Source organism: Physcomitrium patens, chromosome 15 (assembly GCF_059467195.1).
Source record: "Physcomitrium patens ecotype Gransden chromosome 15, ASM5946719v1, whole genome shotgun sequence".
Classification (NCBI taxonomy): Eukaryota; Viridiplantae; Streptophyta; class Bryopsida; order Funariales; family Funariaceae; genus Physcomitrium; species Physcomitrium patens.
In genome coordinates, this window is record NC_143424.1 from 2,549,729 (window position 1) to 2,563,708 (window position 13,980).

Below are 13,980 nucleotides of genomic sequence, written 5' to 3' on the forward strand. Positions count from 1 at the left end.
GGAAGAGTTAACAGTAAATCCTTCACATCATCTCTTAAACCCCAATAGAATTGACTCATCAACGCTTCTTCATCCCAATTGATGTCGCATACTAATTACCTGAAATCTGAAGCATAGACTGATGTAGAACGCATCCTTTGTCGTAGCAACCGGATCTTTGTTGTAGCCCATCGAACCTTATCGTGTTCACCAAATGCTTCCGCAAATGCTTCCAAAAAGGTTTCGAAGTTGTTTAATATGGATGATCGTTTCTCAAACAAAAGAGCAAACCATGATAGAGCTTGTCCTGTAAGTAAGGTTCCAACAAGCCCAATACGTGACTCCTCCGTTGGATATCGTTCGGGTTGTAAAACTGTTATCAACCTGATTTGATTGACGAATCCTCGAAACTTGGAACGTGTTCCATCAAACTTATCTGGAAGGCTAACTCGAGGCTCTTTATGTTGTAGAACTAGTGGTTCTTGTCGAACCTGAGGTAAAGTTGTTTCTCCAAGTGCCGAAATTTGAGGCTGGTGTAGTTTAGATTGTCCTATCCCAGATACTCCATCATTATGAAGCCTTGCCACCACTCCTTCAATCTCTGCAGTTCTTTGTGATAACGCAGCGAGAACATTCATAATAGCATCTAACTTAGACTCCGAACTTTCTGTCATACTAATGTCTTGACCTCCGGCCATTCTAAAAGAAGGACAAAAAATGATCCTATAAGAGGCAATATTGGTTTATAGGAGGGTAACCCACAACCTATAAAATGCCTTAAGAATTTCAAGAAGAGGGATAATCCACTCTCTCCAAGAAGAATAAGACTCCAATATTGTAACAGAAGAAGTATCAGTTTAGAGGAGGGTAATCCACAACCTCTAAAAAATGCTAGTATACCTTCAAGTAGAGGGGTAATTCACACTCTACTAAGAAAGAACTAGCTCTGATATCTCAAGTTAGTGTAGTCTCGACAAACTGTCACGGACACAAAATACAGACTTGAAATCTAACAAGAAGTTCAAGAAGAAGTGGGAGAACTAGATTAAACAGATGAGTACAAGAACAACACCAGAAAGGTAAGCTAGAACTCCAAAAGATGTGTTGTCGAGACTGAAGAACTCTTCAGCCTCGATCCCTATATATACTCCTATTTAGGAAGCTTCTCGAGCTACTTCTATTAACTAGGAAGCTTCTAGAAGGTTCCAGAGACTTCCTTTCTAGAAGGTTCTAGAAACTTCTCGAGCTACTTCTATTAACTAGGAAGCTTCTAGAAAGTTCCAGGGGATTCCTTTCTAGAAGCTTCTAGAAACTTCTCTTCAAGAAGGTTCCAGAGACTTCATTTCTAGAAGCTTCTAGAAACTTCTCTCTAAAAGGTTCAAGAGGCTTCTCTTCTAGAAGGTTCTAGAGGCTTGTTTTCTAGAAGGTTCTAGAAACTTCTCTCTAGAAAGTTCTAAAGAATATGTCCCTAACAGAGAGGCTATAATTTTCAAAACTTATATTAGTTTTAAGTTAAGAAGCTTCTAAATTTGTCAGTTTTAGTTGGTTTTATATATTTTTTAAGATTAGCCAATACACCATAAGAAATTTATATATGATGAAAAATGTCATCTTTTAGAATTTGAGTTAAGCTTTCTTCATCAAGTGATATATATATATATATATATATATATATATATATATATATATGTATATATATATATATATATATTTTAAATAAAGAAAATAAAACTATGTAAAAAATTGCTGAAAAGTGCTTATATTTTAAAAATAAATAAATCAGACTTAGCTTACATTTCTAAAATCTATTAAAACCAAGATATTAATTTTCCTATTTGAAACTGTATAAATATAATAATTAGTCCTATTTTATATCCTACTCTAATCACTTTGGTTATTCAAGTATTAATTTTTCTTCACAAACTCAAAATCCTTTGTAAAACTTCTTGTAGAAATCTTTGTTTTTGGGCACATAATAAGGCAATATATATGAAAGGAAAAAATTGTGAAAAATATTTTGATACAAAACAATACAATATACAATGAGAAAGGACAGCATGTGTAAAAGAGCAACATTGTAAAAAATATTTTGACACAAAAAAATACAACATGCAATGAAAAAGAAAAATATGTATTCAAAAACACAACACTTTTATTATATTATAAATAATACATATTTATAGTAATTTTGGCATGATTTTTAGTAATTTCACCAAACAACAATTCTATTATATTATAAACTAGTAGAAATCCATGCTATTGGTGACAAAAAATATTTATTGCAACTATTTACAAAAAAATTCAATTGGGAGCTTTCGAGCTCCACACTTGTTGATCTTGTAGTACTATTCTCAACAATCTATAGCAACAATATGTAGAATTTGATCTTTTATTGATCAAAAGTTGAGTTATTGCTTTACTTTTGATTAAAACAATGAGATATGTAGCCAATCAAAGATAGTTTGTCCCCCTCGAGTTATTTTACATTATAGATAAGACCATGTCCTTTGAAGTACAAACAAGATTTTTTGTAGAAGTGTAGAACCATGCCCTTTGATGTAGGCTTCAAGGTATAAAGACCAAGTCTAAACAAAACAACAAACATTATTTCAATGAATATTGGAAACCTAAACAATAAACAACAAGTATCATTCCAATAAATAATAGGAACCCAAACAATAAACAACAAATATTATTCCATAAAATGAATAGAGGAAACTCAAACAACATGGAAATGGGAATAGGAGCCAAAACCCTAAAACTAAGCGAGAGGGGGGGGGGGGGGGGGGACAAGCGCAGTGAGATCGGGGATCCCGATCGCGTTGCTTCTTTGTCTGATCCTGTCAGTGGTACTTGGCAGCCAGTGCTCTCCCACCTGCTGCTTCGCTTCACGTTACTTTACCTGTCCCACCACCCTCCGTTGCTTCTCTGCATACTCACTCCTATCCATTGCTTTCTACATTTCCCTCGCTGACCAATCTCCTGTTATACAATCCACGGGTTCAAGTTTTTGTTGCATGGGAGAGCGTTGATTGTGCGGAAGAAGCCAAGAGGTTGGTCGAGGAGCTGTTTGTGAGTTTTGTCGGGTGTGTGTGTGTGAGAGAGAGAGAGAGTGAAGGGAGCTCTCTGAGATGGAGTACAGGAATCTGGGACGAACTGGGTTGAAGGTGAGTGTGTTGAGCTATGGCGCATGGGTTAGCTTCGGTAACCAGATTGGTGTTACAGAGGCCGCGGAGATTCTGCAGCGGTGTCGGGACGCGGGCGTGAACTTCTTCGACAATGCTGAGGTGTATGCTAATGGGAAGGCGGAGGAGATTATGGGCGCTGCCATCAAGCAGCTTGGGTGGAAGCGGTCGGACCTTGTGATCTCCACCAAGCTTTTCTGGGGTGGGAATGGCCCTAACGATAAAGGTCTCTCTCGCAAGCACATCATCGAAGGCGTTAAGGTGAGTCACGTTTGGTTGTTTTTGTGTTTTTATGTGATATGTTTCGTCGTGTTACTCTATCTGGTTGCCGTTCTTTATGGATTTTTAGAATCAGTGAGGTACGTTGGTGCCCCTTTTCTTGTTGGCTCGTACTTCTGCATTATCTTTTGTGGAATCCATTTCTGCAATCCTCGTTTTCGTGGTTTCTTTTTTTTTTATTTAATTTCAAAACCCATGGATTAAACAGAACTGCTACGACGAGATTGTTGATAGCAGTTTTACATGAATGCAGGCATCGCTGAAACGCTTGGACATGAGTTATGTGGATCTGCTGTACTGCCATCGGCCAGATCCCTCGACTCCAATTGAAGAGACTGTACGAGCTATGAACTGGGTGATTGACCAGGGGTATGCGTTTTATTGGGGAACAAGTGAGTGGTCTGCTCAACAAATTACGGAGGCTTGGGAAGTTGCCGAACGGCTAGGCCTGATTGGTCCCGCAATGGAACAACCGGAATACAATTTGCTTGTGCGGGAGAAGGTAAGGCCTGTTCTTGTTATTTGTTAGTAGAAAACCACCATATCCATTACGTTACATTTTTGTGCGCATGGTTGAATTCCTTCCATTCCACTCTGATTTTATTTTGGTTTGTATTTTGAAATTAATCTTCTAATTTCACTTTTAGTGTGATGGAAAGGATTTGTTTCTCTTGTAATATGCGGGGGAAGTGATGCGGTGGATATGTTTTCATGATAGGTGGAAAAGGAGTATGCAGTACTTTACAAGAACTATGGAGTCGGTCTTACGACATGGAGCCCGCTTGCATCTGGTGTGCTTACAGGAAAATACATGAACGGCGACATTCCCGAGGGCAGTCGCTTTGCGCTGGATAACTATAAGGTTTGGGATTAATGATTTTGCTATCCTTGCAGAACTAGACCTGGTGATTTTTTTGTCTCTTGAGTAACTCTAGGGCAGAATATTGATAGCTAATTCGTTTGTGCGCAGCATCTGGCAACCAAGTCCCTCGTTGCTGAGACTCTCGAGAAGGTAGAAGCTCTGAAGCCGATTGCCAAGGAGCTTGACGCTTCTTTAGCACAGTTGGCTCTAGCTTGGTGCGTCAAGAATCCCAATGTCAGTTCTGTTATCAGTGGAGCCACCAAACTAGATCAGGTACTTTTAACTAAAAGAATACGCATTGTAACAATTTACTTTGGATTTGTGAATTTCAATTTTTTTCTGTAATCAAGACAGTCTGCCTTGTTTGAAACCTTAATGATCGTTGCATTCATTATATCTAATCCTCAGGTAGTAATATGTAGTCTTTATTAAGTTTTGGTCTTGCTATGTGTAAGATTGTTTTGTGGAATGAAAGTGAAACTGCTCTTAATATATAACATTTGTCTCGCTTGTTTGTGTTGGTCAAATGTGCAGGTGGTTGAGAATATGAAAGCCTTACAAGTTGTTCCCAAGCTCACTCCTGAGGTGATGAAGAGAATTGATGAAGCAATCAACTTAAAGGCATCCAAGTAGCTTCACAGAGAAAATGTTTCGAACCGTAGAAATCTTAATGTGCATATCATTTTGTCCAATCGACGGATTATGATTAAACTTTAAGAGGAATCTTGAAGATATTTTTTCAGTCCATTTTATTTGTTCGTATCGCCTCAAACACATATTGATTGCATGTACAATATTTTACTAGCATTCTTTCGGTGAAATGGCTGGATTTATTATTGATTAGGGAAAGCTACTTTCAGAAGGAGGAACCAGGGAACGCTTCATGATAATCTGGTGTAGGCAGTTTATATTTATACACACAGCTATATATATATAGATGTGTGGGTGTGATTGTGTCGTATGTATTCTGATGTTATTTGCATTGGAATGTAACGTCTTCTCAACATAGACTAGATTCAATTTTGTAGTACAGTCAGAAAAGTACAACCTTAGCTGTCCTACGATGTATTAGACAGGAAAATCGATTGGAATGTCACTTGGAAGTGGGCGAGATACTGTGCAATTTCAGACATTTATCTCTTTTTAGTGTATACTTAATTCTTACACGTTTCGGATACATGCTGTACAATTCCTGTGCACTAGTGTCCGCCTCAATTTAGCGTAGACAGAAGACAGCGGTCTCACACCAACCGGTATTGCAACAAAAGAGTGTAAAAACTTCCGAAAGTCGTGTCTGTCAACCAAGTATTTGAAAAGTTCCTCCAAAAAGCATGAACTGGTGCCTGTTGTTGACACAGAAGCTTCCTTCAGTTGACTCACTAACTGCAGAATAACTAACGGACTTTGCACAACCATGCCGTGAATGCTTTTGGGCACATCCACAGGGACAACCCTCACTTGAGTCACTTGAACAACTGTTTTCTGAAGCTGCTCATTTTAATCTTCCACATAATTCCAACCTTACTGTTAATTGTAGAGATTTTTTTTTTTTGCGAACTCGCAGTGACTTGCGTGGATTTCAATGTGCACTTTCTGATTTGAACATGAGCATTTGTATTTGAGTCAGCTGTGGCGGCCTTGCAGTCTTTCGTCACCCATACAACTTCGAATCAGGTTGATTCAAGGATTTAGTTGGTCATGGGCTTGCTATCCGTGCACGCTAGTCAATAATCCAACTGCCTACTGAAAGTTCCGCTTGAAGGTATTCAAGCCTACAAGTAGGGGCAACAATCTACTGAAGCTTTTCTCTAGTTCGGGAAGCAGTCGTCCCCGCCCCAGTCTTTGCTGCAGCATTGGAATCTCCGCCCGTGAATTACATTGAGTTCTTGGCCGAGTTCTGTGATCGTAGCTATGGTGGTATCACAGGGTATGACAACGATGGCGAAGGTTTCTTCCATGTTCTTCACAGGGAGTGGTGGCGAGGTTTGGTCGTTTCCCCCTGCGTTTGCCACTGTTGCTAAGCAAAGGAGGCTTAGAGTGAGCGCAGTGACGAGCGCGGATGCGAAAACCATCTCTACGAAGACGTCAAACGCGGCAGCAAAGGTCAAATCCATAACGGCTCGCCAGATTATCGACAGCAGAGGGAATCCCACCGTGGAGGTGGACCTTGTCACAGACCGCGTATTCCGATCCGCAGTTCCCAGTGGCGCATCCACCGGCATTTACGAGGCCCTGGAGCTTCGTGACGGAGATAACAAGGTATTCGGAGGCAAGGGCGTGCTCAAGGCTGTGGACAATATCAACAATGTCTTGGCGAAGAAACTTGTGGGACTCGATACTCGGTAATGCGTACAATTGTTGAGCGAAACTCAAGCATCTGTTGTTTATAAATTCTCTCTTGCAAGATCTCTCATCTGACCATGCTGAGACACTGCACCATGTCGTAGGAACCAGAAGGAGATTGACAATATCATGCTGGATCTTGACGGCACTCCAAACAAGGGCAAGCTCGGTGCGAACGCCATTCTGGGCGTGTCGCTAAGCGTATGCCGCGGAGGAGCTCATGCGGAAGGCCTGCCCCTGTACCGACATATCCAGGCGATCTCCGGCACGAAGCAACTCGTCATGCCCGTGCCCGCTCTCAATGTCATCAACGGCGGGAGTCACGCAGGAAACAAACTAGCAATGCAGGAATTTATGATTCTTCCCGTGGGAGCATCGTCGTTCAAGGAAGCCATGCAAATGGGCTGCGAAGGTATTCAATCTAGCCTAAATCTCTCCCCACTCTTTTCTTTCCTCTCCGTCTTCTCGCTCAGAATAACGACCCTCTTCTGTTTTTTGTTTCTTTCATACAAAATTTCATATAAGTTTTGGTTTCGGGGTTCTTTAAATGGCAGTGTACCAGGTACTCAAAGGAATTATTAAGAAGAGATATGGGCAAGATGCATGCAATGTGGGTGACGAGGGTGGCTTTGCACCCAACATCCAAGACAACCGAGAGGGGTTGGTTCTCTTGGTGGACGCCATCGAGAAGGCGGGGTACACAGGCAAAGTGAAGCTAGGGATGGACGTCGCGGCTTCTGAGTTTCTGACCAAAGAAGGTCAATACGATCTGGACTTCAAGGAGGAACGTAACGATGGCAGCAAGGTCCTATCAGGGCATGCCCTGGGGGAGCTTTACAAGGAGTTTGTGCGAGATTTTCCCATTGTCTCCATCGAGGATCCTTTCGATCAAGACGACTGGGCTTCGTGGAGCGCACTTCAAGCAGGCCTTGATGCGCAGCTTGTGGGTGACGATCTCCTGGTTACGAATCCCAAGAAAATTGCTGAAGCTATTTCGAAGAAGGCTTGTAATGCCCTCTTATTGAAGGTATCTAATTACAGTCTTTCACTTGGATCGTGCACATGTAGCTTAGGAATCACCGTATGATGTTTGGTTCTCATTCGGTGAATTTTCATGCATTCAGGTGAACCAAATTGGGTCTGTGACGGAGTCGATTCAAGCTGCTTTGGACTCTAAGGCAGTTGGATGGGGTGTTATGGTCAGTCACCGAAGTGGAGAAACGGAGGATAATTTCATTGCTGATCTTTCCGTGGGTCTCGCGAGTGGTCAGGTACATTTCTTTTGCAATGTAATATCAAGCTTCGCCGAACAGTACTTCTGCGAACTGTATGCTTTGGACCGTCATGTGTTCCGTCTGCTCATCAGCATAGAAATTCTATGTCATAGCGGCTGTTCTTCATTTCTCTTCATAAAGGTGTTGAATCTAGACACCCAACTGTGCAGATTAAAACTGGAGCTCCATGTCGGAGTGAACGACTGTCCAAGTATAATCAGGTACAAACTCTAATCTCTTTCTTGTTGTATCATTGTCCTGCTCACGTTTCTGTATCAATTATTGTCCAAATACTTCTCCAATTTGTGCGTAATAGAGTTGTTTAAAGTTGAAACGTTTGATGACTCTATGTCCTGAACATGTTATCCACTCGGACGTCATGCAGTTGCTGCGAATAGAGGAGGAGCTTGGCCGCGTTCGATACGCAGGAGAAAGTTTCCGACAACCTCTGTAGACGAGGTGTTATAAATTTTAGTACTTTTGAATGAACAATTGAGTGTAAACCTTGTGCAAGATTTTTAATTCGATGACTTGTGCCTGATATAACGAGAGGATTGAGTTATGCTTCGGTTTAGCAATCATACTTCAAACTAGAGTTTCTCTCCAGGTCTGTTATTAACTACTATTCGTATAGAATTCCCAGAGTTCCACTTGTCTCTTTAAATCAGGACGGAGGGACATGCATGATTCCTGTCAACACGTTAATAAACCACTGACCACATACGACTGATTAGCAAACGACAGCTCGGTTCAGGCACAGTAAGTCTTGTCATTTCATCATGTCTTGGTCTCCTGTTGTCATCAAACATTTCTGTTGAGCTCTTGGTCGTGTAAACTATTCCCTGTCGAATTCTGAAAGTGTGCCAAGAAATCGGCTGGCCATCAAGTAGGTCATCAGGGAGTCAACTTATAGATACTTGCTCACATGAGTGACCCCATGAATTGAAACCAAGCAGTTCTACACAAAACTGTCTGTAAGGCCTCAACAATGACCTCATCTCTCAAGAGCCATCTTTGGGCAAGTTGTTGTGGGCTTGAAGTAGCTTGTTGGATTAGAGTTGCAGCATGTCAAAGAGACATAGTTTGCCAAGGCCAGTGTTATTAGGAGTGGAAGGATGGGTTGTGGCACAACAATTCAAGCCAAGATTTTCTTGTCTCCAGGTTAGGAAAAGCCATCTTGGGATTATTCAATATGGAGTTAGTTGGTGTTAATATTTGCTTAGTTTAAGAGGTTAATGAGAAAGTCACTTTAAGAAGTTTGTTCTTTATATCAAGGGTATAACCAAAGTTGTAACTAGAGGAAATCAATCATAGGAACCAATAATAAATGTAATATTAAATATTTTAAGTTGTACTTAGTAGAAATTAATCACATTATAAAGACTTAATTTAGAATTTGATATGTATATTTCTATATATATCTACATATCTATTTAAAAGAGCATACAATAAAATAATGAGATTCAAGTTGAATTGATGTTCATACTAAAAAGAAGATTTAGAAAGAAAAGTGGTAAGTAAAATTTAAAATATATTAGGAGCCAAAAAGATTTATAAAAAGAAGGATTTTTTGTAATGCTTTTCTTATTAGAGAAATTAAATAAAAAATGAATATTTATTTTTTTATTTTATTTATTTAAAAATTTTCAAATTATAAAAATCAATCATAAGTAAAAAAATATTAAATTAAGATTAATTATTTTTAATTATAAAAAAATATAAAAATCAAATATATGGTGAGATAATTATAAAAAAAAATTAAAATATAAGATAAAAATATTTATTTTGAAAGTACAAGAAAAAAAACTTATTTGTACATTTAGTTGAATTAGCTTAATAATTAATTAACTTTATAAACTTAAAAAAATATTTACTTAAAGTCAAGTGAATAATTTAGTTATTTTTTCCTTGAAAGTCATTGTACTTTGTACAAAGAATAGTTTGTATAAGTTTAGACAAATGATACTTTTTACCTTAGAAGTGTCATCATGTTGAGTGCGGAGGGTCAATATTTGGCACTAAAGTCATACATCAAGGTCTTAACTATAAATCTTTGGAATGTTCAAAAGTTGCTCACTTTTTTGATAATATGACCAAAAAAATCAAGATCCAAGAAAGTTCCAAATGCATCTATTTTTGCTACCATTTTAACATTCTTTTTTATAGCAATGTTATAAAAAAAATGTTAATGCATATTTTGGATCTAATGTTTGACCAATTTCAATCTACTATAACATCTTTAAGTTCCAATACTCTTTTCTACTTAGGCATGTTGAAAATCCTAATGAGTATTCTATATGAGCATTGCATTTGGAGAATACTATATAATAGTAAAATTTTTATAGTCGACTTATTCTATTCTATCAAAGACATAAATCACAAAAATCAAAGCATCGATACATTCTTTTATTACTTAAAAAAATCAAATAATCATTCAAAGATAATATAATATTAAACTAGAATGACTATTATTAAAAATAAGAATATTAAAGGCTCTTCAAATAAGATTAAAGACAAGAAGGATATTGACAAAAGTGAAGAAGACTTCAATCTTGCCTCTATATACTAACTATAAGCTGTGTAACAATGTTCTATAAGACCTTTAATATGTGTCCAACTTGCAAGATATGTATCTAACTTGCAAGATAAGTCATTAATATATACAATACATAGCCAACTTATTGGACAATTTTTCAACCTATTGAACACCTATAAATACATATAAGATCAAATCCACATCTATGAAGCTTCTCTATAAGATTTTATCAAATTTATTCACTTCTATTTACTTCTATTTAATTTCTTTAATCTAGGTAAATATATATGTCCATAACAATTTCACATTGAAGAATCTCTTTGCAAATTAAAATATAATTAAGCAAGTGATTTTAAAGAAGAAAAAGTCATTTTTTTACTTAGAGGTAGAAATTAGATTTTTGAAAGAGGAGATGAATAAGAAAAAAAATGGATTTGAAAAGAAACTCTGAGTTATTCCTCTTATATGTATGTTGTCTATACAATCAAAGTTCTATGAATCAAAAAGGGAGGACTAGAGGTTATTATCAAAAAAGATCAAATTCAATAAAGTAGAAGATGCATTATAAGTCATTAATAATTTACAAAAATAAAAATTGAGACAGCTACTACTACAATGATAGACTCAACTACTAGACAATCCTATAAATCAGTAGATGTGAGCAAAAGTGATTTAAACTATTGATATTTTATTGGCTAGCTTTTTAAAAGCTTTATAGACTTTACATGTATTTATAAGTGATTGATAGGTTGACAAGTTGGTTACATATTGTACATCCAACCACTTATATTACAAATTAACCATGTTGAGCATATCTTAGAAACTTATCTTATAAATCACATATATAGTTTATATAGAAGCAAGAATAATGTTTTCTTCAGTGTTGTTTATGCCTTTTTTATATTCTATCTTGATTCAAGAGTTTTTAGTCTTTTTGCATTTGGTAATAGCCATTCTACTTTCAATTCTATATGTATCTTTAATTGTGTATTTTTTCTCTTAAAGTAATATAAAAATATATTTTTATTTTTAGAATTTTATTGTAGTTCATGTTATTAATAACTAATATCTATTTGAAATATTTTCTTCTCTTTGCACATCTTTTAAATAATATAGTTCTATTATAATATCTTGATTGATTTTTAGAAGTAATAAAATTTATTATTTGATATTTTATGATCTTGTTTTTATGTCTTTAAACCAACAACTTTTATTTGATCAAAATTAAAAGAATTAAAACATGTTATGAAAATAAACCATTAATTATAATTAGATACACTTTTAAACAATCTATGCACTTTTGTGTTTTAAAAATTTGTCATCTTTATTTTTAGTGATTTAAAAGAAAAATTAAAATATTTAATTTTAATAGTATTGGTTTTTTTAAACTATATAAGGATTATACACTTCATGTCCTTTATATTAAGTTTGGTACTTATATAATTTAGTAACTTGGTTAGGATTTACTTAGGATTTTTTTGGATTTATTTAAGTTTTGTTTAGGATTTGATTAGGATTTAATTAGGATTTGATTAAGATTTAAGTTTTTTATAGAATTAATTTAAGATTTCATTAAGAATAAGGCTTTTATTTAGAATTTAGGATTTGGTTAGAATTTGATTAGGATTTGATTTAGGATTTAAGATTTAATTAAAATTTGATTAAGATTGGATTAAAGTTGGTTTAAGATTTAATTAGAGTTTATTTAAGATTTTATTTAAATTTATTTAAGATTACATTAGAATTTAATTAAGATTTATTTAGGATTTTTATTTTTAAAATTTTAAAAATATTTCTTTAAGATTTTTTTTAAAGATTTTTATTTTATTATTTCTTTAGGATTTGTTTTTATTTTTTATATATATATATATATATATATATTTCTTTAAGGTTAATTATGATTTCTTTATGTTTATTTTATAATTTTTTTAAGACTTTTAGATTTGATTAATAATTGATTAGTATTATTAAGATTTGATTAGAATTTGTTTAGAATTCTATTAGAATTGTTAGGACCTTATTATTACAAATCCATTTTATCTTCTATAGTCAGGTGCCTAGTGCATTCTTAAGCAAACTTCATAAAATACAACATGTTTATAATTGATTGATAGGTTGGAAACTATGTCAATAAGTTGATCACGTATTGAACATATTAGCAATTTGTGGTACTAGTTGGCCATGTGACAAATATATATCAAACTTCTCTTATAAGTTAGTCAATTGTCTTATAAGTTAGATACGTATTGGAGGTCCTATAAATTGTCGCCTCATAGCTCCTAGTTAGATAGTATATATGGAAGCAAGAGTGAAGCCTTCTTCATTCTTTTTAATGCCTTTCTTGTTTTTAGACTTATTTCAAGAGTCTCTAGTCTACTTATCTTTGACAATAGATATTTTAGTTCTAATACTATATTATTTTAAAGTAAATATTTACTCTTTTTGAGTGATACAAGAGTGTATTGAGGGTTTTATTGTTTGTAATTCATGTCATTGGTGCTTTGCTAATTAAGCATATAAATTTTTGAATCCAATAAAAAATATTTTTAATACAATTTGATTTTTTTTCTTGTTGTATTTTATAATTTTATTTTATAAATATCTATTTTAAATTTATATATTATAATATTAATATATTTCTTTTATATATAATTTCTTGTTATACTTAAAATTATCATTTTATTCCAAGACAATAAACACTATGAACAATGTTAAATAAAAAAGTTGAAACTATTTATATGAATAAATAAAAAGACAATGGATTTTTAATACTCTAACTTTAGTTGAAATTTTTATTTTTAAAAAAATTCTTAGAGAATTGACAAAACTTGCTAAAGGAATTAAAATAGAATTAGATTCTTATTAATGAAATTAATATTTTTACATTAAGATATAAAGTTTGAAAAAATATATATAAATATAAATTAGAAGCAATGGTTGAATAGAAATAAATTAATTGTGGATAATTTGGCAAATCAAATATTTTCTATGCTTATAAAATGTACTCAATATATATTTTAAGAATATATTTTAAGAATATATTTGAAAGAATTGGTCGAAGAGAGAACTTATGAGGAGAACAGTTAGTGGACATAATTCATAAATGTAGAGTACAGTCCACACAACTTAGTCCATAAACTTGTGGAAGAAGTTTTAAGCTTTGCAACTGTAGAAACATATACAAGGTAACTGTGAACCCGATTTTCTTCAGTTGCATCAACTACGTGACAACTGATGTTCTTGCACTTACAGCGTCTCCGACAAATATATAAGTAAATCATGTCAGCTTTTGTCTATTTGACCAGGTACATGCTATTTAACAGTTCAAGGTAAATCAGAGACTGGAGGACTACATAAAAGGGTTTCACACAAAAGAATAGAAGGCACACATCTAGGAGAACATATGGTAGAATGTTGTGCAGAAAAGTAGTCATTGATCATTAGAAACTATGAAAAACAGTAAAACAATGACCAAAAGCTTCCAGTGAACAAAGTCTCCGCAGCTCCGACTACGAGAAACTG

The 13,980-nt window shown here is 34.8% G+C and overlaps 2 protein-coding genes across 2 annotated transcripts; both read left to right on the forward strand.

Annotated features, from left to right (window-relative positions):
* The first annotated feature begins 2,950 nt into the window (after window positions 1–2,950).
* On the forward strand, window positions 2,951–5,052 carry LOC112292766 (putative voltage-gated potassium channel subunit beta). The gene is made up of 5 exons (XM_024541580.3): window positions 2,951–3,425; window positions 3,697–3,945; window positions 4,162–4,305; window positions 4,414–4,578; window positions 4,840–5,052. Exons 1-5 carry the CDS (start codon window positions 3,111–3,113, stop codon window positions 4,936–4,938), a joined length of 972 nt encoding a protein of 323 aa, XP_024397348.1. The 5' UTR covers window positions 2,951–3,110; the 3' UTR covers window positions 4,939–5,052.
* Window positions 5,053–6,075: 1,023 nt separating this feature from the next.
* Window positions 6,076–8,660, forward strand: LOC112292765 (enolase 1, chloroplastic). Its single transcript, XM_024541579.3, has 6 exons — window positions 6,076–6,647; window positions 6,753–7,060; window positions 7,203–7,675; window positions 7,773–7,919; window positions 8,093–8,143; window positions 8,308–8,660. Exons 1-6 carry the CDS (start codon window positions 6,217–6,219, stop codon window positions 8,374–8,376), a joined length of 1,479 nt encoding a protein of 492 aa, XP_024397347.1. The 5' UTR covers window positions 6,076–6,216; the 3' UTR covers window positions 8,377–8,660.
* The last annotated feature ends 5,320 nt before the right edge of the window (window positions 8,661–13,980 follow it).

Coding starts and splice junctions, on each gene's coding strand:
- LOC112292766 (XM_024541580.3), top strand. CDS start 3,111: ATGGAGTACAGGAATCTGGGACGAACTGGGTTGAAGGTGAGTGTGTTG. Junction 3,946..4,161: donor ATTTGCTTGTGCGGGAGAAG/GTAAGGCCTGTT, acceptor TTTTCATGATAG/GTGGAAAAGGAGTATGCAGT. Junction 4,306..4,413: donor TTGCGCTGGATAACTATAAG/GTTTGGGATTAA, acceptor GTTTGTGCGCAG/CATCTGGCAACCAAGTCCCT.
- LOC112292765 (XM_024541579.3), top strand. CDS start 6,217: ATGGTGGTATCACAGGGTATGACAACGATGGCGAAGGTTTCTTCCATG. Junction 7,676..7,772: donor GTAATGCCCTCTTATTGAAG/GTATCTAATTAC, acceptor TCATGCATTCAG/GTGAACCAAATTGGGTCTGT. Junction 8,144..8,307: donor GACTGTCCAAGTATAATCAG/GTACAAACTCTA, acceptor GACGTCATGCAG/TTGCTGCGAATAGAGGAGGA.